Source organism: Abramis brama (genome assembly GCF_963993115.1).
Source record: "Abramis brama genome assembly, chromosome: 21".
NCBI lineage: Eukaryota > Metazoa > Chordata > Actinopteri > Cypriniformes > Leuciscidae > Abramis > Abramis brama.
In genome coordinates this window covers 30,040,085-30,067,584 of record NC_139983.1, presented here as the reverse complement: position 1 = coordinate 30,067,584, position 27,500 = coordinate 30,040,085, and the positions used below count along the sequence as shown (strand labels likewise).

Sequence of the window (27,500 nt, the reverse complement as noted above, 5' to 3'; positions counted from 1 at the left end):
CCCTTCGGAAATAAATCTGATGTCACGCTCTCGTGAAATGTGCACTGCACACGTTCACGTACATCACACAGTGAATCATGAATGTGCGCTGAATGTCCAGTCTGTGATATTACACGCGATGCTACATATGCGCACGCTCTCTGAGGAATACTGTCATATATATATATATATATATATATATATATATATATATATATATATATATATATATATATATACAATTTATATCATAGAAAACATCTCTTATGCTCACCAAGGCTGCATTTATTTGATCAAAAAGCACAGTAATTAAAACAGTCAAATTAGTAATCTTGTGAAATTAGTATTGCAATTTAACTATTTTCTATCATAAATTAAAATGTAATTTATTCCTGTGATGCAAAGCCTGATTGTCAGCATCATTACAGTCTCCAGTGTCACATGATCCTTCAGAAATCTAATATGCTGATTTGGGGCTCAAAAAAACATTTCTAATCTTATTCAAAAGAGCAGCATTTATTTGAAATAGAAATCTTGGTTGCACTTTATCTTTAGGTGTTTGTGGTATAGTGTAATTATACATTTAAGTACTGGGTAATCATAATTAACTACATGTATTACTATAGGGTTAGGGTGTGATTTGGTTAGTTGCATGTTGCTCAGTTTATAGCAATTACTATAGTAACTACATGTAACGTGTAACAAGGAGACTGTAAAATAAAGTGTTACCGAAATAGCATTAAAAAAGTTTTTACTGTCTATTTTGACATCAATATCATTAGAATACCTTTCAAAATAATTTCTTGTCCGGCTGATAAACGATGAAAACATTGACAGCCAATCAGAATCTACATGACTTTAAAGAGCCAGCCTTTTAAAGCGGCATACGTGCACTTATAATAAAAAGAAGGTTACACTTTATTTTAAGGTGTCATTGTTACACTGTAATTATTTATTTAAGTACTGAGTAATATTAACTAACTACATGTACTTACTATAGGATTAGGGTTTGGTTTAGGGTTAGTTGCATGTAATTATGCATAATTTATAGTTATTACTATAGTAACTACATGTAACATATGTAACAATGACACTGTAAAATAAAGTGTTACCAAAAATAATAATTATTGTCCGTTAGTGTGGATGCTACTATAGTTATCATGATAGTTATCTTTACAATAATGGGCCTTAAAACTATTAATTTAATAATAATTATTATTTATTAATATAAAAAATAATAATTAATACCAATTACTAATTGAAAAAAATATTAATTATTTTTTAAAAATATCATACTGACACAAAACAATATATTACACAAAAAAATAACTCAAATTCACAAATAAAATAATTAGAAAACACGTGTTAGCCTTTGACAGGGCTGTCAGTCGAGTTCAGAACGGACCTTAGATGGACCGACAACTGTCTGCTATAATCGGCCAATGCAACACAGTCCAAGTAGGTAATCTCATAACAGTCTTAATACTTAACCGGAGTACTGCTAATATCAGCCTACCACTAATTAACATATGACCATCCAAGTTTACATTAGTAAGATTTGAAAAGATTCTTAATATTGCACTGATATTTTTAAATCTTTATATCAATATATTTTTTATTTATGTGTTCATGCACATTATTTTCTAAATAGCTCAATTAATGAAGAAGCAGTTTGTCTAAATAAGATGCAACTGAAACAATTATGATATTGTGATGCATTGTAAAGTATATTGTATTGTAAGTTGCTTTATGATACCATAAAGTTCAAAAAGTGCAGCCTTATGAACGAGAGTGTGAACAATGCCGCATTTATTTTGCAGAGGTTATCAGGGATAATTTACATATAAAAGTTTTAAAGGTCAACAGCTGTTTAACAGTAAAAGGAAAATGAAAATAAATTACAACTTTCAGGCATAATAAATCCTGATTAACAAATGATTTAACATAACTTAACAAATTATGTTAAATCAATGTTAAATTCCCAGCATGATTTTTGGGTACAATATCGATTTAATAATCCCTCTCATTTCCCCAAATCCCCTCACCTCACATTCTTGTAAAACTGCAGGTCTTTTTATTTTATTTTATTTTATGTAAAGGTCAAAACATCTCTTAGCACCTGCAAATATGCGCGCACACACACACACACGAAGATACAAACACCTAATCTGTTCCCCTTCCCGACACGTTCAGTCTCTCTCTCTCTCTCTCTCTCTCTCTCTCTCTCACACACAAGCGCTTTGTTAATGGTCTGTCTGACAGTCACACACACAAACAAACACACACACACACACACACACAGCCTTTCATCCCGTGAGTGAGCGTCTGTCTCTTCCTGTCTCTTCTAATCTCTCTTTCTCTCTCTGACAAGTACACTGACATACATGCAGTGTTAATTTTTGACAAAGAAGGTTGGATAGTGATAGAGAAAAGAGGGCCAGGGAGATTATACTAGAAAAAGGGAGATAAAGGGAGAAAAAGGATGGTGTGTGTATGTGTGCAGGTCACTGTGATAGAGCACCACTGCTGACTCAGTGGTATTCTACAGCAGAGAAAGTCACAAGCAGATCTGATCTCTGTGTGTGTGTGTGTGTGTGTGTGTGTGTGTGTGTGTGTGTGTGTGTGTGTGTGTGTGTGTGTGTAAAAAGGAAACCAGAGTGTGTCTGTTCAACCCACAGGAAAACGTATTGCTCAGAGGTTCTTTCATATCCTATATGTCTAAGTTACAATTCATTTAAGTTTCTCCTAAGAGAACAGCAAACAAATTAGATTATTGAGAGACATACAGTAGGCCTAGCCGCGTTTCCATTACAGATTTGCGCAAATGTTTTGCGCTATTATCTAAATATCGATAAAAAAACTATTGCGAAATGACGGTGTTTCCATTAACCGATGTTATGCGACTAACACGTCCTTTTTTCTCTCGCGATAAGTCATTCCAAAAATCACGGCAATGGACGTTGGTTTATATAATATCACAGCCACCGCATTAGACATTATTATTATCAATCGAAGGAGACGTGGCGTGTTATCCAAGCATTAATGGCAGGAAAGACCCTTATACTGCGAATGACACATAAAGCCTAAGCAGTTTCTGGGTGTTTCTCCCTCATTTCTGCTCCGATCTTTGATTGTGGCATTTATTTGAGATTTAGAATCCAGTATTCCTATAGGCTAATTATTGTTTCTTTTATTAATTTAATAAAGAACTCTGTCTCGTATTCTGTCCAAACGATCCATGTAGGCTACTTTTGTGTCACCAAAATTTTTATTTGAACTGGCTAGACCAACTGCTGCGCAAAAAAGTAAATATCGACGAATTTTCAGATTTTTTTTCAGTTTATGACTTTTTGCCCCTTTATTAAACATTTAAAATATTCACAAATTAATATGGAAAACATGTCGATTTTACTGGTTTTCTAAGGCCAAATTAGAACCTGGAATCGATGTTTTTCCCGCAGTGCTGAATGAGAAGAGCCATTAATATTATTAAACTATTGTTTTGGCTAAAATCACATCTCCATCTCCGCTGTTAAGCAGATGGATTACATAATCAGAAGGTATTAGCCTTCGATTCGAATTTGTTCGTTTTAAAGTGGACATTTCAAGCTTTAGCCTACATTTTGTTTCAGTTCTCGCGCTCCAGTTTACGGAGATCATGAAAGTGCGTCTGATTGTTTTCTTTTATTTTACAAAAGCACAACGTTTTCTTGTTATTGTGAGTTTACACAAATAAAAGTAGTTGAGAATAATGTATTATTATTTTCTGTATGACCAGAAATGATAGAGTATTTTAAGTTGTTTCCACTGTTGATAGGAAAATGCAAGTGTTCGCGCTCGCGCCTCCGTGTCATGCAGTGCGCGCTCCACACTCAGCTTCCTTTTTTGCATAAAAGCGTCTTCTAAATATAGCCTATTAAATGTTATAATAAAATAATATACAATTATTATTATTTGTGTAGCTATACATGGACCTCAAACACACCGCGTCTTCTAAGTCAGGTGACTGTAAATGCGCAAAAACTGTTTCCATTGCAGTTTTGCGAAATATTCCTTTTTCGAATTGCCTGAAAAACCACCTCATGAGAGCGTAAAAACTTTTTTGCGATAAACGGGAGTTTTTGCGAAATTGACGTGTTTCCATTGTGCGTATTTTCAATTCGCAATTTCAATTTGCGCAATTTGAAGGGTAATGGAAACGCGGCTAGTGAGAGTATAAAATAATTAATGTATATTAATTAATTAGGGCTGTTTGTTTGGCATGACTTTATATACAATGTTAAAGATGCCATGGTATATCCGCATTACATTTCATGCAGTGTGTTTGTGAATGTAAAAAGCTCAAAGTGCTTTTTTTTTTTAAAGATCAAAGTGCATGACAAATAAAGTCACTTTAAAATAGCATAATTGGGTACTTTAAAGAAAGAGTCAATAGTGATATTCTGACAATAATTCAAATTGATTCACCTTATGATTGCGATGCACTGAAATTGGGTCACAAATTGAACGCCATTTCAACTATTAGCAAAATATGCTTCAGAAAAATGTATATTTGCATATCATGTAATTAGAGATTTACTAAACCAATAGTTCAAATATAAATTCGTTTGTCAAAAATTAATGATCATGTATGTTGCTGGTAGCCAAACAACAGCGCCAATTTCAGTTATACAGTATATACCAGTGTATCACTTATTTTATACTACAGGGCCGTTGAATGCTTGAATCTGATTGGTTGACGAACGTTCTAAGGTGTGCATTATTTTCAGGGAAACGCACGGCTAAAGTAGTTCCAGGCAGGTCTTGACCGCATTACAGTTCCAAATCACTTCGCGTAGTTAACTGTAATAACGGAAAATAGGATACAATTCATAACAAGAAAAAGCATTTAGCCCCATGCGCTTGATCTGCAATTTTCAATGTCTAGCTTCACAATCAATGGAAACATGCAGTTTAATTTTAATAAATAAAGTATATAGTCCTGTCTATATTATAATCAATAGAAAATTAAACTGAATATAGGCTAAATAAACGGATAGTCCTGCAGTACGGATTTTTATTGCAGATAATAATAAATAAATAATTATTTATAGGCCCACTTGTTAAAAGGGCTTTGTGTTTCATTTATTTGGCTATAGTCTACTGTCATCTGTCAATGAAAAAAAAAAAAAAAAAAAAAAAGAATGAACGAATTAATTAAAACGAATTAAATTAATAAATAAATAGGCTAATAATACTGACGCACATGCTTTTCTGTCTCATTATTGCAACATCTCTCTCTAATAACTGCATTAATAACTGCATAAAGCCGGGGACACACTTTAAGGCCGGTTATGAATGCAATTTGATACTTATGACTGATAATGCCCAAACGCGCGTTCAGCGCGTTCAGTCTGTGTTCAAAGTCGGTGTTTAAAATCTGCTGCAGTCGATGAAAACAGTCAGAGAATGTGTCAGCTAGTCGTGTGTCCCAGCATTAGTCTGCTATCAGTGGCTCAAACCTCCGTTACTAACTCTAAAATGACGTTTTGGAATTAGCAACGGAGGCATTGGACTAGATGCGTAAGAAATTAGTCCTACATACAAGAGCGTTTTAATGACAAAAACTTTACAAACGTCTTGAAATACATAATCTGAACAATGTTTCGAGGTGTGGTAACTGTAGTATAAGCGGAATAATTGACTTCAGGCCGTTGAATTATTAGAAAAATAATGCACACCCGAGGTGAACGGCCACTCCGCTTCGCGTCGTGACCGCATTACCACCTCGGGTGTGCATTATTTTTCTAATAATTCAACGGCCTGTCGTCAATTATTCCTTACTTATATAATGGCTTCAAACATGGTTCACCACATTATATTTATAATATATATGACTATTTGAGTCAGAAATGTGAAGCTGTGTCTGCAGTAATGCCAGACTAATTCATTTAAACTCACTTCTTCTGGTTCGCATCAATTTATTTCCAAAAAATATTAACTATAAAACTGTTTTCAACATTAATAATAAAACCACTAGGATCCAAGTTGTGTGTGGGAGGCTGAGGCAGGCGTGTGCCATTGAGAGTGAAATAAAATAGGAGTGAGAGGTGTAAAAAGGAGAAAAGAGCATGAAAAGGGAAAGAATGAGGTGAGTGTGTGTGTGTGTTGGCAGAGTCATTCTCAGATGTTGCCGCAGAAATACCTTTTATACTGACCATCCTGATATATAAAAACACTGCCCATCTCACACACAGACTCGCACCGTTTTATCAGACAAAGCTATAAACACAGTGCTCTGAATGGAGGAAGGTCACACACACTCACACACTCCTTATCTCTGCAACCTGTTGACCAAACAGAGCTCTGTTGCCACAGTTACCACTCCACGTAATGCAGAGTAACCCGTAGAAAGACGCAGTCAGCTTCGGTGACATGCCGTCATAAATTAAGTTACATAACGCGTGATTGTAGAGTATGAACCATATTGGCACAAATGACTGCGTTAACGTCTTTGATCTGCCGTCTGGAAGAAGAGGTAACGTGAGGTCAACTTTATCATCAATTTGTTTCACAGCCAGCAGTAAACCATACAATCAGCAAGAACAAACACTCAACACCACAACACACAAAGAAGAAAGGGGGCGGGGGAAACACTTCCATGAGTAATTTACCTAGTATAATTAAAAAAAACAATGGCAGCTGGTACAAAAGGATTTTTGTTTTTTTTATCTATTAGTCCATTAGTCATAAAAGTACTGTCCACATTAAAACCACAAAGCTTCTGTAAAAAATACATACGCTGGTGGGCTTTCTTAACATAGCATCTATTACAGTACTAAGGTATTTAAACTGATGTACAACCTCAACAGCATGACCATTAATAATGACAGGAGAGATGACTGTACGATTCTTCACAAAATCTATAATCATCTCATTAGTTTTAAAGGGATGGTTCGGAGTAATTTCAACCTAGGGTCCTTTGCACCATGACCTCGAGCCAAACACCCCCCCCAGAAGCCTTTTTTCCCTTGATCGAACATTATTAAAGTTAGAGCTTATTTAGAGATATCAGCCGAATGGCTTAGTGCAGGCGCTAATGGATCCAAGGTTGTATCTTGTAAATTACTCCACTAATAATGCCCGGAATGGTACCAAACTTCTACAGTAGTACAAATAGGTTCTGTACTCATGAAACGAGGCATTGGAAAGTTTGTAAGTATATCAGGAGTTTATTTAAATAACACTTGCCTGACGGCTAATGCTACAGCTAACCCGCACGTCGAGGTCATTTCCGTGATTTGGGAAAAGCCTGTAAAAGTCCTGGCAGAAAGAGATGCATAAGGATGTAGTGTAACAACGCCTAGTTCCAGCAATGCACTAATATTTTGTTGGTAGTACCAGTTTGCAACAATTATTAGTTAACACTAAGTTGTCGACACGAATAAAAAATGCATGTTACACTACATCCCTATGCATGGCTTTCTGCCAGGACTTTTACGGGCTTTTTACGTACCCTATATAACAAATGAAAACGTGTAATTTTCAATCATTCATGAATCATTTCAAGAATTCGTCTTGCAATCAGTCTCTGCTTCTCATTAGAGACCTGCGCGGGACAAAATTTTCAATCCCGCTCCCGCAGTGTTCAGTCCCGCTCCCGCAAAGATTTGTCATTTTTAGTCCCGCTCCCACCCGCATCTGTGATACTATGTCCCGCTCCCGCCCGCAAATGCCCGCAAGACGGCAGGCAGGATGTTAATGTTCACTTTCTGTCTCACGAAAGGTCTTGGAAAAAAAACGCGATTTGTGTCCGTTGTATGTTAACATCTTTTGGCATTTATCGCAGCAGGCAAAAGGTAGTTGATTCCCCTCTCCATCATGCACAACCGAAAAAGACTGCCAAATGTCTGATTTGATGTTTTGTGATATTTTTTTTGTAGTAAATGTGCCTTTCTTTAGAGAAGTGCTTACATCTGAAGCGCTTAGGCCTATATCTGAAGCACTAGAGGTGCTCTTTTCCTCGTCCATGCTGTCTATTTTGAACTTGAAGCTTTCGAATTCGAACACGGAGCAGCGGGAAGGAATTGTCTCTAAACAAGTGTGCGTGAGATTAGGCCCCGCCCTACCCCAAACGACAATATCCAAGTTTAGGCTGCTTAAAACGTTTTTATTGCTGCCAAACAGAATCTCCCTCACAACTACAAATTATGTACGCTACTTTAATCATTTATATATTTTACTTTACACTCATATTTAATTTGCGGGAGTGTAGCGTATCATCCCCCCCGCCCGCACCCGCAAGTGCACCTTCATCATCCCGCCCGCTCCCGCAATGACCTTTCAAAATTTGTCCCGCGCCGCTCTGTTTTGCGTCGGGTCCCGCGGAAGTGCAGAACTCTACTTCTCATCTCATTTATTTAGATACATATTTAATATAGTAATATTTTTATAACACAACATCTCCTTAAATAAAAAACAGCCAGACTGATAAAAACCCCAACTCTGGCTGCATAAATCCAGTCACTTTCAAGCTCTTGTCATTTTTGCGTGTAATATGCATCAGACGGTCTGTGTATAGTGTGAGTGGCAGTACTTTCAGGGTTCATGTGGACTCACCAGGGCGGGTTGCAGTCTCCTCTTCTCTTGGGCGCTGCTGCTGCCGTTTGAGCCGGTTCTTCTGGCGGCCCAGACCAGCTCCTGCTCCAACAAAACCACCTCACATTCCTCTCGAAGTCTCCTCCACTTCCTCTCCGCGCTCTGCTCGCCGTCCCAGTGCACACACACCTAACGTATAGAGACAGAGAGAGGGTTGGTGGGTTGCGAATGTATGTACAGACACAGAGGTACATGTGCAGACGCATATGTGTTCACAATTAACTTGATTGATGCAGCTAATTAATAAACCATTCAAAAGTGATAAATCTAGTAAATTAGAAACAAATGTCAACACACCAAAAGCATACGTAACCACATAACTACTTGCACACAAAAGCCTCACACACACAACATGAAACCGAAATTAAATCGATTACTTATGTTGATGGTGAAATTATCTCAGACACACACACACACACATCAGATCACACAGTGATGTCCATATCACTCTAGCTCAGAACCAAGGAACAGATCTGTAATTCAATGACGTCACTCGTATTTGTCACCCAGTGTCACCACAGCGTCACAAGCGCTGCTTCTGACTGATGACTGAGCCAGACAAAATTAAAACTCACTCAACGGCTGCAATGAGCCATCCAGCTCTACTGCAGCTTGATCTGTATTGCTCAATCTGTGGCAGATCTGAATCACAAAGTCACCAAACAGAAACTCACTGTTAATACAGCCCTGATCTATCCTGAAGAGGTGGAGTATCTCTGCTTCTCATCTGTGGTCCGTGTGGAAGGAGAATCCAGCAGGACTGGTAATAAACAGATATGGGTTGAGCCTACTGAAATACAATTTGTGACCCTGGACGACAAAACCAGTCACATGGGTAAATTTAATGAAACTGAGATGTATATATCATGTGAAAGCTGAATAAATAAGCTTCCCATTGATGTATGGTTTGTTAGTATGTGGCAATATTTGGCCGAGATACAACTATTTGAAAATCTGGAATCTGAGGGTGCAAAAAAAAAATCGAAACATTGAGAAAATCGCCTTTAAAGTTGTCCATTTATGTTCGCGATTGTGCTGCATTCACTCAGAAAAATAAATGTTTTATATATTTAAGGTAGGAAATTTACTAAATATCTTCATGGAACATGATCTTTACTTAATATCCTAATGATTTTTGGCATAAAAGAAAAATCGATAATTTTGACCCATATAATTGGCTATTGCCACAAATATACCCGTGCGACATGTGACTGGTTTTGTGATCCAGGGTCACATATGAGAATTCTGGGTGTATTTGAATGATTTTATTTGAATGTTTGATCAAGCATTTTTAGCATTTTTTTCAACTTTACTTTAGAATTTATATATTTTTCATTTCAGAATATTTTGGACATTTTAAGTTCATTTTAGAAGATTGATTCAACCTTTCAAACGTATGATCCAGAATGTTGAATTTAAATCATTTTGGCCATTCAAAAATTTGATTTGAATGTTTAAATGCTCAATTATGCAAATGTAGGTGTCATAAGTGCATTTAGAAATTCGATATGAACATTTGAATGATCGATACAGAAGCCTTTTTATTTTGAACGTTTGAATGTTTGATTCTGTATTATTTAGCCAGCATAGGGTATATTTATATGTTTGATTTAAATGTACGATTTAAATGTTCAAATGTTTAACTGAGCATTTGATTAAGCATAACTTTTATTCAGACTTTTATTCTGAATGTAACTTAAGAATATTTTGGACAAGATTGATTTGATCATTCAAATTATTGACCCATAATATGTGTATATATTATATATATATATTATGCATAGTAACCATATGTGCTTTTTATTTTTGCACTGTTTCGGCATTTGAAAATTTGAATCGAATGTTCATAGGCACATTTAAATGTTAACCTTAATGATGTTATACCATAGGCATAATCAAAGGTAACATTTTATTTTGATAGCCCACTTTCATTCAGCATTATCGTTATAGTTGCGCCACCTCGACTCCCGTGACATCGATATAGCCATTTCTTTTTTAAAGTTGCGCGCGACGGTCATTTAAAGCAAGTCGTTTAAAAAAAGTTGTGCAAACAAATTATACTGCGGTGGCTGATGCTGACTATTGAAATCTAGCGGGTTTGGTGTCTCGTGTCGCAAATCCAGTGACGCTGATAGTGACATTTCTCTCTGACCAATCAGTGATCTGCAGTGTTTACACGCCACATTTTAGTATCGGTAAGACTCGCTTGGAACCTAAACCGAGGTACTAGGTACTGTACACAGTGGAACCGAGCTGTACCATGCAGTGGAAAAGCACCATAATAAATAACTATAAGTACCTTTGCAACTACATGTCAACTACAAGCCATTAGAGTATTAGTAAACTGTCTGCTTAATATCAGCTAACACTTTATTTTGATGCTCCCCAACAGACATTCAACTGACTATAAGTAACTTTGCAGCTAGTATATCAATTAGCTACATATAAACCTAACCTAACAGTCTACTAAAACTCTAATGAGAGTTAGCTGACATGTAGCTGCAAAATAATAAGAGTCAGTTGACATGTAAAAAGTGAACAGTTGGATCAACTTAAAAAAATTACTTCAATTGTTAACACCTAAAGAAATTAAGTTTTCTCAACTTAAATTATCACGTTTTTCACGATAAAATGTGATAATTTAAGTTGAGAAAACTTAATTTCTTTAGGTGTTACCAATTGAAGTCATTTTTTTTAAGTTGATCCAACTGTTCACTTTTTACAGTGTACTTATAGTGAGTAGAACGTCTAAAGTGGACTTTATCAAAATAAAGTGTAACCAAATCAAACATTCACTACATTCGACATCTTGTGTTTTTGAATGAAGACTTTTGGAGAGACATAAGAGTAACACAGTTCACCTTCCACTAGTTTGCTCAGTCTAGAATAGCAAACTTCACACATTATTAAGCATACTGATGCGCCTCTGTGTGTGTGTGTGTGTGTGTGTGTGTGTGTGTGTGTGTGTGTGTGTCAGAGATGGTTTGTCTCACACTCTGCAGAAAGAGAAAAACAGCCCTAAAATATTATGCATTGCGGGACACATGTTGTCATTGGTCAAGATCCTCTGAGTGAGAGAGAGAGAGAACAGAGAGGAGAGAAAAGGGACCATTTTTGAGTTGCTATGCTACCAACATCACTGTCTCCGTCTCTCTCCGTCTCTCCATCTCCCTCAACTCCTTCTTTTCTTTCAGCTGTCTTTCATCCTCACCTTTCCCCTTCATCTTCTCACGGTCTCTTTCACACAAAGACACACTCAAACTCTCTCTCTCCCAGTGTAAGGATGCGTGTCGGACACTGAGGTGATTTACGTGCACTCTTGCCATTATCTCTGAGATGTGTGTGTGTGTGTGCCTGTCTGCCGGACCGAAAGTGTGTATAAAAAGGGCGAGCGTGAACGGAAAACAGCAATTATTCATTTAGAGGAGATCATTAGTCATAGGAACCAGTCCTACTGCCTTTTGAATCCACACACACTTACACTGAGCTTCATCTGTCCTGCCAATGTGAAAAGTGTCTACCATCACGTTAGTTTGTCATTTTTCACAGCGGCTGTTTTTTCTGCCGTGTGTGTAATTATGATGATGTATGTGTGCCTTCTTTGGGTGTGTATGTGTGTGTCTCAGATGGTATTTACAAGATGTGAGTGAGCTAAAAAGAGGCTTTTTTTCTGCTATTCTACGTGTGTGTGTGTGTGTGTGTGTGTGTGTGTGTGTGTGTGTGTGTGAGAGAGTGTGCGAGTGTGCGAGTGTGTGTGTGAGTGCCGAGCTGTTCGGCCATGAAGCGCCGACAAGCTGTAACAGGTCAGAGAAGTGCTTCACACATACAGTCACATGGGCGCACACACACACACACACATATGCATACAAACTCTCAGGCACACCTGCAAATCAACTCAAGCATTGCATACTCACACTTCTGCAGTATCTCTTATTGACAGACTGCAGGAGAGAAACATTTACACACACACACTCTCTCAGTAAACACTTCCCTGAGGCTTGTGGGAGGGAAACATTCACCGGCATCAGATTTCAGCCTGGACTACAGCCAATGCTCAGGCAGAAATGTGCTCATAGCATCAGCATTCACACACACACACACAAACCTGACACTGCCTTCCTGTCTGACAAACCACACACTCTTTTTTACGAGTGGTTTTTGAAGAGATGTACGTGTAAATATATTCTGCTAACCGTAATAATCTGTTCCAATCATTTCTGCAACACAAGCGAGGAGTGAATGAGATGGGTCTGGTTGTGTTCCTGATGAAACTGACACTGTGTGTGTGTGTGTGTGTGTGTGTGTGTAAGAGGCGAGAGAGAAAGAGTCTGGGGAATAAAAGCATGCTGCCAACATAGTAGAATGAGACTATCATGTGACTTTGTGTGAGCGTGTTCGTGTCTGTTGTACATACTGTCTTTAGCGCTGAGTGCAAACACACACACACACACATTCACAAACTCTGTGATCCACGGAGGCGCCTCACTGATCAATAATTTACTGAGCGGAGAGAGAGGAAGGAAAGGTGGGCGGGTGAGAGAGAAAGACAGACAGAACAAGAGAGGAAAAAAAGACAGATGAAGAGAGTGAAAACGCGAGTATGTTTATAAAGTCCACGCACCGCAACATGAACACACAGTGTGTGACAGGCATGTTAAATTACCACAGCAACTATCTCCTATATGCCATTAAAAAATGTAAAATGCACTTTAAAATAAATGTCATTGTTTTCTGTGTAATTTACAAAGATTAAATTGCAAATGAAACACTGATAAAAAAGTAATGTATATTAATTGAAAAGTAATTATTACGCAATTAAATGAATGTGCAACACGGACAGTGTAATGTAAAGCAAAATATTTTCATAAGTAAACTGATCTCATAGTACAGTGTTATTAACTGCATTTACATTTTATGCATTTGGCAGATGCTTTTATCCAAAACGACTTGCACTGCATTTCAAGGCACACATTTACATGCTTATCAGTTCTTGCTTTCCCTGGGAACTACAGGAAAAGCTGTGCACGTAATTAGCTAAATGACATGCATTATATAGTATGATCTGAACCCGTTTGAGATGAGGGTCTGGCGGATGTGAGCGCTGGTGTGTGTGTCATGAAGGTGTGAACCAGACACACTGCTAGTGAACATAATAATGACTTGATGAGCTAGTTTTAGTGTGTGTGACAACAGAGAGGATATAGTGTCCTTTAATATCCTCATATTATTCCAGTAAAGCAGCAGCAGGCCTTCTTTCACCGGAGGAGTGAGCGCTGGACACCGGTCCCGTGACTGTGATTCTGTCATGCATAATATTCCACAGTTTAAACAAACTCTCTCTCTCTCTTCTGTCTGCCAAACACACACCCTCTCTCTCGCTTTCACACTCTCTCCTCCGCACATATAAAGACATGTAAACATTCACACAGATACTGTGAGAGCTGAAGAGACGAGCACGATTACACAAACATCCGAAACAACCACACATACACAAACACCGAACTCCCCGGGGCCTTAAAATCAAAAGACGAAGATGATTTCACAGATTCTGCAGGACTAATAGGAGATTCTCTTTCACACAAATACACACACACAAACAGACACATCAATGCATCATCAGAAGGAGAAATGACAGACTGGGAGTTAAAACAGCTTTGTATAATCGTGTGTGTGTGTCTCAGCAAAGCTTAGATCTACAATCACACAGCCTGAGCTGGACTTCTTATGCATTTCAGGAGATAAGCTACAGCGCGCACACACACACACACACACACACACAAAAATCTGTCTGCTCTGCAGAATCACACATTGCTTCCCTGGCACAGCTTCAAACCATCTGCCAAAGGTCAAGGGTCAAATGAGAAGAAAGCTGTATATAGAGCACACCGACACACATTTTGCAGGCAGACTGACTTAGAGGGTCACACACACATATAAACAAGAATTCACACGTTAGGTCAACAAGGCATTAGAAAGGGAGAGAGATGGTTTAAAAATGTTTTCCTTCTCTCCGCATGAGCTGATGAAATTCAACCCGTGTCTCTGACACTGCAGAACCATATATCTGTGTCGGTGTGTGTGTGTGTGTGTGTGTAGACAGACACACACACGTGCAGAGAGCTGGAATACGGCCCTCAGTGTGAACACATGCACGGATGGGGAGGGGGAGAGGAGTGCTTAAATAGAGCACAGTACACACACACACACAGAGAGAGAGAGAGAGAGAGAGAGAGAGAGAGAGAGAGAGAGAGAGAGAGAGAGAGAGAGAGAGAGAGAGAGAGAGAGAGAGAGAGAGAGAGAGAGAGAGAGAGAGAGAGAGAGAGAGAGAGAGAGAGAGAGAGAGAGAGAGAAGACAGAGACGAGGCCAAGCAGAGACATCTGGCTTTAGTTAATGCAGTGTTATACAGAATTAGAGTACTATCAGAGCGAGTCGATAAAACACACGCAGATGAAATTAATAAATGTCTGCATCAGACGAAAGATATCACAGGATGAATATCACTGCAACACACTTGTGCAATCCAAACAGAAACACTTGTCTGCACAAATAAATCCATCATAACTGCGTCTCAAGTGGGTTAGATTGCAACATATATTCTATGTTATATATTTTATAAGAATACAAGCGGCCGAGAGATATTGTAAATATTGTTATGGCTACAAGGTATGATATAAACACAATCACATTATAGGACTGTCTATTTGCTTTTCAAAGTCATAAATGTAATTTAATATGACTGATTCGAGCTAAATACATTAGGTTACACCAATCCTATTGGCAATTTATAACTATTTTATGTTTTGAGGAATCAGTGGCTAATTCTTATTAATTCATACAATCACCATTGTACGTTTTCGGATCTGCTTACATCCCAGTGATGTTATATTTAGGGGTGGGGTTTGGGATGCACCTTCATGCTTACTTTTTAAATAAAAATTGTACCACCTTTTAAAATAGCTAAATTTTCCGGTGAGATTGTTATAAAGGGTCATTTTAAGGTCAGATCGGTAGAAATAGCCCCAATTTTAATGTTTTTTTTTTTTTTTTTTTTTAATACTGATATAAGTTTTCCAAATATTATATATTTAAAAATTATGAAAATTCTGTCATTTTCCCTCATATTATTCCAAAGACTTTCGTTCATCTTCGAGACACAAATGCAGATTTTTTTTACAAGGCCTAAATAAAATGTGTACAATATATGAAGTGATTGTGTCTCATCAGAAGACTTGGATTAAACCACTTGATTAATATGGATTATTTCTCTTTATGAACTTTTTGAAGCATAAAATATTTTACTTCCAATGGATGAACAGAATCATTCATGTTTTATTAAAAACATGTTCTGAAGATGAATGAATGTCTTTGGAACAACGTGTTGATAATGATGACAGAACCTTCATTTTTTGGGGAAACCGGTCCCTTTTAAGTATACAAATCTAAAGCCATTATATTATATTTAATTTTTCTACATTTAATTCATAGCTGTTGACATTTTTGTAATTGTTAGTTTAAACAGCTAATAACCATCATCAGCATCCAGAACTGCAAATGTTCTATATCACACGTTCCTTTATTATCCCATTAAAAGTTCCTGTAGTTTTAAAACTAAAAATAGTGCGTAAGCTGTCAAGCCAGGACACACTGTAGATTGTTGGAAGTTAAAGTAAAGCAGCGCTTGTGGTAAACCAATGAGAAAACAGTGCGGTAAAACAACAGGTTGTGAAGGAGATGAGAAGCATTAGGAGATATCTCTCTCTCTCTGTGTGTGTGTGCGTGTGTGTGTGTGTGTGTGCGTGTGTGTGTGTGTGTGTGTGTGTGCACTAACACGGCAGGAGGTTGTAACTCAGGGAAAGCTGTCAGTCACACGGCTAAGCCTCTGTTGCCACGGGGACATTGTCTAGCCAATGGAGTAAAAGATACGAATCCCCAAAGACAAACACACACTAACACACTTGCAGCGCTTAGAATCTCATGAAACACAAACACATAAATACACCAGGAGAGGAAACCGACAGCTGTTCTGATAAACAAACCAAGCTCTCATGTATATTCCCCAGCTTTAAAATAACAGCTATAACACCAGAGAGATTCTTCATAGAAGAAACTGAGGGCACTTTCCAAGTAAATAGCCTATAATAAGATTACAGTTTTATCTAAAATAATTGACTTCACAGAGGGTGACAAACTCTCATACAGAAAGAAAATCCTGTTGGTGTGAGTTTACAACCAGAAAGACCTTGTTAAACAAATAGACACACACACACACACACACACACACACCCCCTAGATATACAAGCAATACCGCACCTGTACGGGAAAATGAATGACAGATATGCACACATGAATGCAAGCCTGTCAATCAATCAGACTGCATATGATCTGAGCAACCAAGCCAGTAATAACCAGTCACACACTTTCACATACACACACACACACACACACACACACAGCTGGGAGCGAACGACAGCGTGACTATCAATGCACATAAACACTGACATCAGAGAGAATGAATAAAACATCATAATAATTCTCTCTTGTTTGCACCCCACTGGAATACACTGTGTACATTTGATTTAGACTTTAAATGACAATAAAAACCTCAGGATCGGATCAGTGCGATCCTCAGAGAGTGATCTGCTCTTCCGCTGAGCACTAGTGTATGAGGAAAGTGTGCCTTTGACCCTCATAATTAGCTTCACGGTTGTAAAAATGCAAATATTGTCTATACTGCGGCGCACAGGGCGCTGTAACTGTAATGGCTTTCATGCAGTCGACATGCATTTAGTAACGCACAGGGTTCCCACAGCTCTTCAATCATGAATATCCATGGCTTTTCCAGATGTGTGTGTATGTATTATTGCATATATAATACACACACACACACACACACACACAGTTTCTATTACTTTTCTATTTCTAAATTTCCTATTTCTTAAGTTTTCCATGACTGTGGGAATCCTGAATATTACATGCAAACAAATGCTAGTAATGCACATTGCATGATGTTGTAATTGAGTACTATTGACTGTTTATGTGCAATAATGTGAAGTGCACGCTTTCTTTCTCAAGAAATGTTTCAAGTAAATATCAATATATGAAGATAAAAAGGAGTCTACTTGCGATGAAGCTTTCTCAGTGCTGTGGTGGAGTGATGAAGTCATTAGACGCTACAGCGGCAGTGCAGTAAACTCACAACAGCTAATTAGTCTGAGTGAAGCCACACACACACACACTCTCTTTCTCTCTCTCTCTCTCACACACACACTCTCTCTCTGTCTCTCTCACACACACACACACACACACTCTCTCTCTCTCTCTCTCTCTCTCTCTCACACACACACTCACACTCTCTCTCTCTCACACACACTCTCTCTCTCTCTTTCTCACACACACTCTCACTCTCTCTCTCTTTCTCTCTCACACACACACACACACGCGCAGACTCTTTCACACACACACTCTCTATCTTTCACACACACACACACACACACACACACACACTCCCTCTCTCTCTCTCTTCCACACACACTCTCTCACACACACACATTCTCTCTCACACACACACACACACAGAGACTCTCTCCCTTTCACACACACACACACACACACACAGACTCTCTCTCTTTCACACACACACACGCTCCCTCTCTCACACACACTCTCTCTCTCTCTCTCTCTCACACACACACACACACACACACACACACACAGACACTCTCACACTTGTTTTTTATCTATCATAGTAACACGCCCAGCCTTCGACTCATAGTAAAAGCCGCCTGACTGTTTGTTAGCTAAAAACAACTGACATAAACAAACGTATCAGCTTTCAACACAATCAACTTTCGCCGTCCTATCAGTAACGTTAGTTCCGTCAAACTTTTCATCTGACAAACAAGATAAAGGCAATTTTGTGAAAAGGGCTCAAAACGAGCATATGTTTTAACATTTCCCCTAAATAACAGTCGTGAAGTAAGTAAGTGTTACCGTCAGCAGAGCAGGGGCGTCAGAGGTCGCGCGGATGACTCCGGATCTCCAGCTCCAGCGCGAGATGCTCGCGAGCTCCAGAGACCCTCCGCCGCTCGCGCACAGGCAGCGCTTGCCCACCAGCTCCAGCGCCATGGTCCCGCAAAAAGTGCGAGAAATGTCCGCGGACAGCAAACAAACTTCCTCCTATGGTGTGCTACGGTGTTGACACATTATTAAATTATGGTGATTAAAAGAATATTGTTGTGTGTTTGAGTACAGGGGGTTTAAATTCCCTGCTTACGCTCTCTAGCGAACACTGATGTCTCTGTGCGCCGAGAAACTGATTTACACTGGGAGTAGTAACAGTCATTATGGCTCTCACACTCTCTCTCTCTCTCTCTCTCTCTCTCTCTCTCTCTCTCACTCACTCACTCACTCACTCACACGTGGTATTCATCCGCCCCTGTTAAAGCACACAGGACTATCAAACCGCAGCGAGTCGACGTGTCCGTCCGCCAGAGTTGAGTTCACTCCCCTTTTGGAGGCACTGCCACATAAAAGTAGTCCCTCGTCTGCGCTTAAATCCTACGCTCGAACTTCTTAATCACATTTTAAAATGACAGTTGTCTTTGATTGGTTAGGAAACTGCAGTTTTACCACACACACACACACACACACACACACAAAAAAACTACTATCTATTTTTATACTACAGTACCAAACTGTTTTGCTCAGTGAATATTCCAAATACAACTACACCTGAATTATTTTTATTACCTGAATATTTTTAGCAACCTCATAACCGCTAAATGTCTCACGCTATGAATGGGGATTATGGACCTTTGAGTTGTGGAAAGTTATAAGTGAACGCTACCCAGACAGCAACATAGTATCAGCCCAGATCTGGCCCAAATCTGGTTCATGTGGATTTCACACGGTCCAGATGTGGGCCGGATCTGGGCCGGGGTAGGAGCGTTTTACAGTGGATGTATTGGAAACATGGCCTTGCTTTTGGAATAAGATCTATGTGCAGATAACTTCCGTATTCTGTATGTAAAACAGGTTGCATCTCTTCCGGTTCAGGTCTTTTGCATGTGGTTTGTTAAATATAGAGCCGTTTTACTCAAGATGCCTCCAAAGCTAAGATGACCATAACAGATGTCTTTAATTTTTCCTATCCTCACCAACAAAACTGAACAAAACTCCAACAATAAAAGTCCATAGATATCGCCGCTAATTCGTACAGTTTTTTATGCTGCATCCGAAATCGCATACTTCCCTACTAGATAGTATGCGAAAAACAGTACACCAATAGAGTAGTATGTCCGAATAGTATTTGAAAAACAGTAGGCGAAAAGTACCCAGATGACCTACTACTTCCCGGGAGATTCTGAAGTGTGCATATAATAGACACTTTACTATCCCATGAGGCCACGGGAGAGGATTTATGAATGGCAGTGAAGCGACGTAACTGACGCTGGTAGGTCAAATGATAAGGGCACATGGCGAATGTAGTACATCCAGATTACATTCATACTACACACATTCATATTTTATAGAACATACCCTTTAGCGGTGGTGAAGTAATTACTTATTCAAAATAAGTACCGGACACAGCCTACCATTCACAAATCCTCTCCCGTGGTCTCATGGGATAGTAAAGTGTCCATCGTATGCACACTTCAGAACCTCACCAGAAGTAGTAGGTCATCTGCTTTTTGCCTACTCTTTTATGTGTACTGTGAATTCAGACACACTTATTATGTCACGTAGGCCTACTGTTTTTTGCCTACTATATAGTAGGGAAGTGTGCGATTTGGGATGCAGCCTATGTACTTATTTTTTAGCCAGTTTTACCAAACTTTCTTTTTCCTTTCAGAATGCCACATTTCCAATATCTCCTGAATAAAAATGGGTAAACTGCAGTCTAATCTCATTCACATTGCATATGTGTTTTATTCTAAAGTAGCCTAATATTTGGTTGAATTTGTTCTGTAATTTGACCTGCCATGATCCGTTGGGTAAAGTCATCTGTATAATGTTGCTAAAAGCTGCTGTTAGTGGTTAATTCTGTATCACATGACAAAAGTGTATACTCGGAGTGGTTGATGTAATTGGGTATGACTGGTGTTGTCATGTGAATGGTAAAAATAAACTGACTTACGCAAGTATATTTATATTTGTGTGCTAACAATGAGGAAACGATTATTCTTAATATCCACACTCTGGAAACATCTCAAATCGTATACCATACTGTATATAATCTTCTCAGTGTTTGAATGTTTAGGAAATTCAGTTGTCATGCGTTGGAAATGCATTAAGGAGGAGATCACGTGGAATTTGGAAGTAGGCCTGATTGTCTACAAAAACCATAAAAGACATTTTCTGAATATTTACATTTATATTAATATAGCAAATTATATGTAATAACTTTACGAAATGTAAGGGTCTAGTTCTCAGTTTGTACCAGACAAGTGCAGTAATAGACAGAACACTATTTTAAACAGCTGTGGTTATTCTGCCACCTGCTGGTTATAAGTTGCGCTGCATGACTTGACTTGGTGTGCTTATAATAAACACAGTGGCTCCAAAACTATTTAAAATGACAGTGCATTAGATAACATAATATTAAACCAATTGGGATTAGGCATCTGCTAGAAATGTACTTAAAACCCTAACCCATTTTGCAGTTACATTTAGAGGATGAATGACCTTCCCCTCAAGTTCACACTGGTATCATTCTAGATAGAAGAGTAAAGAACGACATATAGTCCCACTTCATATGATACTCTATTATTGATGATATTCATACCACACCACATACTTTTGGGCCATTATACCCAGGTAACAGGGAACGTTCTAAGAACTTTGTCTAACGTTCTAAAAAGTTATCTCGAAGTTTTGAACAAACGTTCTTCTAGTAACGTTAATGGAACGTTCGATAAGAGTTATCTGGACTTTAATAATATTCTCAAACTGTTAGCACAAAAACGTTATTTATTTATTTCTGAAACATTTTAGTTGGATGTTCATCAAACTTTTTTTTTTTTTTTATGTTACTACTTGTTTCAGAAAACATTAAAAATAACGTTAACATAATGTTTGCAAAATTGAATGTTCCCTTAACGTTCGCATTACGTTTTTAAAACATTTATCGATTTTTTTTTGAACGTTCAGAGAACATTCAGAAATAACGTTTTCATAACTTAATTCCAACGTTAGTAATATTTTTGGTAGATGGGTAGCAGGTTCATCTGATTTTACCACACGTGGGTGAAAAAAAAAGGTTTGAGGATTGTTTACAAATCTCATGCCGCACGTGACAGGGGCGTTACCTTTGTGGAGCTCGACCCCCTTGTTTTTCCCCCTCCATTCATTTCTCATTCAGTAACTTACTTCCTGTGAAAGATAAACAAATGGCGCTCCGCACTTCAAACCATAAAATGATTCAAAATGTAAGCCGAAAACGGAAATTTAAGAGTTCAAAATGCCCGGACAGAAGAAAAAATATAATGTTCGCTTTCCACCCGTGAGTATTTCTGTATTTCCAAGTTTTTATGCTTTGTGAATCCATAAACTCAGATGAGCGTCACTGAACATCTCATCCTCCTGTTTTCCTCTTGGCCAGGGACGCATCAAGAAAATAATGCAAAAGGATACAGATGTTGGGCGAATCGCCACAGCTGTACCAGTCATCATATGTATCCTTTAAGCTTAAGAGTGTTGAATGCTGGTGGGGAATCATTTGTTGTCAGGAGCCCTTTTCCAGTTGAATCGTTTCAAGCATGTATTCAAAAGAGTCGATTCCTCCACTCTGACTCTTCGATTCTTTTGTTCCTTAGTTCGATTCTTTTGTTCCTTAGTTCATAATTATAGAACGTTGTGATTGGCTTAAAACAATTAATTTAGTGGTTCCCAACATTTTTAGTCCAAATGCCACCTTAGATAAAATCTACTAAATCCTATCTAGTTTTATCATTACGGGGTTTTAAAAAAAATGGTAATGAACCTAAAACAGGGCTCATTCTCTTCATATAAAATATCAAATCTGTTTTTATTTATTAAAAATTAGGCTAATTTTCTTCATGTAAAATATCCATCCATCCCTCCTTTCATCCCTTCCTCCATCCCATCCATCACGATTCCTTCATATTGCTGTTATGGTCCATAACTGCACATTTAGCTAAAGCTTTAGAAATGTTCCTCAGATCTCTTCTCAGCATGACCTGTAAAATAACCCAATCCAGGAAGAGCAGAGTGATGTCCATCAATCACATGTGAGGTTCAAAATAGGCATCCTCCTGTCTTAACCATTCCTATGTATTGTCCACTGTTATGTGAGTATGTGTCCTCCTGTCCATCTGATTCTGTTCTTTTATTATACTTGGATAATCTTTGTAGGAAACAGTGCATCCATTCAGAGAGGTTGTTTGACTTCCTGAAGGATTTGGCAGATCAAGCCTCCACTGCGTCAACATCAGAGTGCAAAACTAAGGGCAAATGGCAGTCAAACAGGTACAGTTTAATTTATTAAAATGTTCAGGTGCCTAGCAAAATGAATGAAAGCAGATGCCATAAGTGTGTGTAGTATGAATGTAATCTGGATGTACTACATTCAGCATGTGCCCTTATCATGTGACCTGCCAGCGTCAGTTACGTCGCTTCACTGCCATTCATAAATCCTCTCCCGTGGCCTCATGGGATTGTGAAGTGTCCATTGTATGCACAGTTCAGTATCTCAAGAAGAATTAGGTCATCCGGGTACTTTTTGCCTACTCTTTTATGAGTCCTTTGAATTCGGACACACTTCTTTTTGGACATACTGTTTTTTATTTATTTTATGTGATTGTGGATGCAGCCATTGCAATGAAATGATCTTCCTTTAGGAAACGGTGGCAAAGTGTGTCTATTAAAGCCAGGTCCCCTGAGAGGGAGGAGCCACCCCAGAAAGCCACCAATGATCTGGTCATCGACAGTGATTCATCCAGTGTAAGTGACTGTGATTATGACATTTTACTGAAACAATGTTAACAATTTTGAATGGGAGATTCTTTCATGGTGTGTTTCTTTATCAGGAGTCTGAGCTGTTCATCTGCTTGGAAACTCATTCACCTTGACCGGGCTTCTGAAAAGGTGAGATTTAAACTAAGTTCATGTGTATAACAAACAATTTAACTATATCAATCCAGTGTTTAATTTTTCATTTTATTTTTAAGTTTCGCAAGACGCAACAATCTCTCACTGAAAACTGCAGTATTATTTTTGAAGACCCAACAAGGTGTTAAGTTATTCTTAGCATCTGACAATAATATTTAATATTTAATTTGTGAAATTGCTGTTGTGGTATTATAATGACCATGAAATTAATTATATATTTTTTTGTTTTCATTTTTATTTCAAGTTTTCCAGGGAGTTTTAAATTCCAATTGGGTAGAAAATAATTTGTTTATTATATAATAGAGATTTTGTGATAGTGAGCAGCGCCACTATTTTTTTTTTATTTTTTATGTTGGATTCACAATTAAAACTGTAGTTTGACCTGTCTTATGTTTATAATCTGACATGATTCTCTAAGCTGTGATTTATGTGTTACAATATTTATAGATCAAGGTAAATATTTCTTTTCTTTTTCTACCATCTTTAAATGCAAGTCACTGGTTTTGTTAACCATTAATTATCCACAGTAGGTTGCAGGGTTCTTCAAGTGGCATATTGTATGACAAAGGTCAATTGTATTTTATAGTGAATATTCTATAAAGTATATTTTAAGATGGCGATATTACACAGTATTGTATAAATATGCATTTCTACTCTTAACCTGACTACTGATGAATGACAAAAGAGACAATATGTGGTAAAAAAAAAAAAAAAAAAAAGTTTAAAATAACCAAGAATCTATTACAAATATTATTGCAAAATAATGGCTGAATAAAATATCTGAGGATAATGTTTCAAAGGTACTTTTATTTTAAGTAAATGATGTTCTTTGTATGGTCACAAAGTGTGCAGAAAATATACATGAAAATAAATAAAAGTCAATAGGCTATAAACCTTTTTCTGGATCATAATTTGGGCCAACATATCCAATTTTTCTTCCGTTACTGAGGGCCTTTAAATTGTTTTGTGATTTCCTTTTCAAGCATTTCATACATAACAGAAGCTAAAACCAGGCAAGCCCTATAAAGGCTGAAATACAGTACTTTCAGTAATACAAAGCAAACAGAAAAGCAGTGATCTAAAAATAACCAGTTGTGCATTTTTCATGATTCTCTTTTTAATATAGTCTGTTTGACAAAAGAAACAGGCTTTCCGCAGCTTGTTTTTTTTTCTTCCTCGATGAATATAAATGGAGTAAAAATCACATGTTCATAATACTATTAGATGGAATGACAAAAAACAATGTACATGAATAATTCCGTTTCAATCAAAAAAAAAAGTGGTCTGATATACATCTTTATTTTTCCTTATCCAAACCATCACGAAGATCCAATTTTTAATAACTCTGACAAAAACCGCCCAGTGCATAAGGGCACCATTCAACCCTGTGAGCCTTGACAGAACAGGACAGAAGTGCCATCAGAGAGTTACCATGCTAAAACAAGTATTTTATATTACACACATACACAGATATTTCATATGACCCAAATCTCCCCTTTAGCACTCTTTTCCTCTCGTTCAGTTCTGACTTTGATCTTTTTCTTTATTTACTGTAAACATAAAAATCATCCAAATAAAGAGGCATAGTAATGGAACAATGTGATGCCTGCCGTTCAGTAGAGTCATATTTAGATCCTTCTCTTATTTGTAGGTGGAGCGAAATGAAAAATAAAAACATTAAAACAAAGAAAAGAGCCAAAAAGAGCGGCCGCTACATCCTGGCCTCAGCAGAGTCGTGCGCCGTAGCCAAATGTCTGTTTAATAGCGTGGCAGTAGTACCTCTGCCAGCCATCTCGTGTTCGTTCCTCTTCACTCTCAGGAACTGCCCGACACTCAATCTTTAACTCCGTCTCATTACCCTTGTCTGTGAAAGTCAATGTCACCGTCGCATAGTGCTCTGAAATGAAAAGGACAGACAGCGAAGGTGAACGATGTGCAGACGTTTCTCAAAGTCAACTGGCACACGGTAAATGAGAGAGCCGGTAAATATGATATTTATAATGTGACTTGCATTAAAAAAAAAACTATGGAATTTCAGACTTAAACCACATTATTCATGGTAAGAATTTCTTCTTGTGTCATATAGTGACCTATACTACTTGTCAAAAGTTTGGGGTCGGTAGAAGTCTATTCTGCTCACCAATGCAGCATTTATTTGATCAAAAATACAGTTAAACAGTAATATTGAGAAATATTACAATTTAAAAATAGCAGCAAAGCTGAATTTTCATTATTCCAGTTTTCAGTGTCACATGTTCTTTCTAATATGCTGATTTGGTGCTCAAGAAACATAATTATCAATGTTGAAAACAGTTTGATACGGTTCGATAAAGGATTCGGTCTCTCTAAACTCCTCTTTCCAAAAGCCTCCTCTTCTCTGATTGGTCAGATGGCCCAGTCTGTTGTGATTGGTCTACTCTGCTCTGATTGGTCAAATGGCACAGTCTGTTGTGATTGGTCTACTCTGCTCTGATTGGTCAAATGGCACAGTCTGTTGTGATTGGTCTACTCTTCTCTGATTGGTCAGATGGCCCAGTCTGTTGTGATTGGTCTACTCTGCTCTGATTGGTCAAATGGCCCAATCTGTTGTGATTGGTTTACTCTGCTCTGATTGGTCAGATGGCCCAGTCTGTTGTGATTGGTCTACTCTGCTCTGATTGGTCAGAAACCAAATGGCTGTTAGCATATCTGAATTTTAGCTCTTTCTCAGCATGTGATTCACAGTGATACCAACAGTAACAATGGCTTCGGTTTTACCGTATCAATCTCATCCTTTGGAATGCATCAAAACTGTTGAAAACTTACTGACCCCAAACTTTTGAATGTAGTGTATGTGACATTCTCACAAAATGTCCAGTGTTCAGTCTATTCTCTCCACACTAATAGCTCAGTTGCTGTATGGGAAAGTCTCTTAGCAGCCGACGCTTACATAGCTACTGTAGCAACCAATGTAGGTATACCAGATACTGAATACACCGTCTAAACAAATGTATCGGATTTCATAGCTTGCAAAATGCCAGTGTGGACAGTCTATTGTCTGCAGTGTAAACAAAGCTGGTTTAACTTACCACAAGGCCATGTATTGTACCTCCATTTCATGACTATCTTCTGCTCAGGTACCTGTTAAACCCACAGTACATGTTTTCAGAAATCAACCATCACTCTCAATCATCAGCGAATGTACTTTTAGCTGAGCTGTCATCATGCTTTATAATTGGGAACTGAAGTCTCACCAGTTCCTGGAACTCTCCGTTCACGTTTCCGTCCAACAGGCGAAACTTCCCACCTTTTTCAGCCTCAACCATGGCACCACTGCGTGTGAAAGCCTGAACCATCTGTAACACACAATTTGGCATTCTTCTCAAACAAATGTAATCACTAATGAGAAGAGCTCTGTCATTCAATAATAAGAGCCCAGGGAGTCTCACTATAGTGGAGATGCAACTAATGGCCTGTCAGCTGTGGTGGAGCAGAAGACTCACCTCCTGATTGAGAAACACCCTGTAAAGCTCTTCTGGTGAGGTGAGGAAAGTGTCCTTTAACGAAAACTTGCAGGTGGGGATTTTTACCCCTGTGTTGGAAGGAGGAGGAGCAGCGCTACATGAGCCGATCTAAAAATACAATTACACACAAATGATGAGTTTGAGCAAATGGATCTGATGAATTAAGCTCAGTCAGCTGCTTTTATGTCAGTTGTGCTTCGGCATGAATGAATCAAATCGTTTGAGGAATCACTATGGTTGCATTTGATTGC

At 38.1% G+C, this 27,500-nt stretch overlaps 3 protein-coding genes across 4 annotated transcripts in view; 1 reads left to right on the top strand and 2 right to left on the bottom strand.

Moving 5' to 3' along the window:
* The window catches only part of jmjd1ca (jumonji domain containing 1Ca), a 78,394-nt gene extending 59,432 nt beyond the window's left edge, over nt 1-18,962 (bottom strand). The window contains exons 1-2 of the mRNA XM_084097430.1: nt 18,608-18,962; nt 8,578-8,745 (exon numbers count right to left, since the gene is read on the bottom strand). Coding sequence (XP_083953556.1) covers nt 8,578-8,745; nt 18,608-18,742 — 303 coding nt within the window. The 5' untranslated portion in view covers nt 18,743-18,962. The remainder of the gene's footprint in view (nt 1-8,577; nt 8,746-18,607) is intronic.
* Nucleotides 18,963-21,967: 3,005 nt separating this feature from the next.
* LOC311072449 (dr1-associated corepressor) lies at nt 21,968-24,540 on the top strand. Of its 2 annotated transcripts, XM_084097473.1 has the most exons (7): nt 21,968-22,118; nt 22,218-22,290; nt 22,773-22,866; nt 22,991-23,104; nt 23,476-23,578; nt 23,665-23,722; nt 23,806-24,445. In XM_084097473.1, the coding sequence occupies exons 1-6, from the start codon at nt 22,077-22,079 to the stop codon at nt 23,704-23,706; spliced, it is 468 nt and encodes a 155-aa protein (XP_083953599.1). In that variant the 5' UTR covers nt 21,968-22,076; the 3' UTR covers nt 23,707-23,722; nt 23,806-24,445. The 2 variants fall into 2 exon arrangements, with proteins under 2 accessions (XP_083953599.1, XP_083953600.1); XM_084097474.1 differs by having other exon boundaries at nt 21,976-22,118; nt 23,665-24,540.
* Nucleotides 24,534-27,500, bottom strand: part of ahsa1b (AHA1, activator of heat shock protein ATPase homolog 1b) — a 10,443-nt gene continuing 7,476 nt past the window's right edge. Inside the window, exons 6-9 of the mRNA XM_084097462.1 lie at nt 27,229-27,357; nt 26,980-27,081; nt 26,815-26,866; nt 24,534-25,643 (exon numbers count right to left, since the gene is read on the bottom strand). Of these exons, the coding sequence (XP_083953588.1) occupies nt 25,471-25,643; nt 26,815-26,866; nt 26,980-27,081; nt 27,229-27,357 (456 nt within the window). The 3' untranslated portion in view covers nt 24,534-25,470. The remainder of the gene's footprint in view (nt 25,644-26,814; nt 26,867-26,979; nt 27,082-27,228; nt 27,358-27,500) is intronic.

Coding starts and splice junctions, on each gene's coding strand:
- LOC311072449 (XM_084097474.1), top strand. CDS start 22,077: ATGCCCGGACAGAAGAAAAAATATAATGTTCGCTTTCCACCC. Junction 22,291..22,772: donor AGCTGTACCAGTCATCATAT/GTATCCTTTAAG, acceptor CTGCACATTTAG/CTAAAGCTTTAGAAATGTTC. Junction 23,579..23,664: donor TCGACAGTGATTCATCCAGT/GTAAGTGACTGT, acceptor TTTCTTTATCAG/GAGTCTGAGCTGTTCATCTG.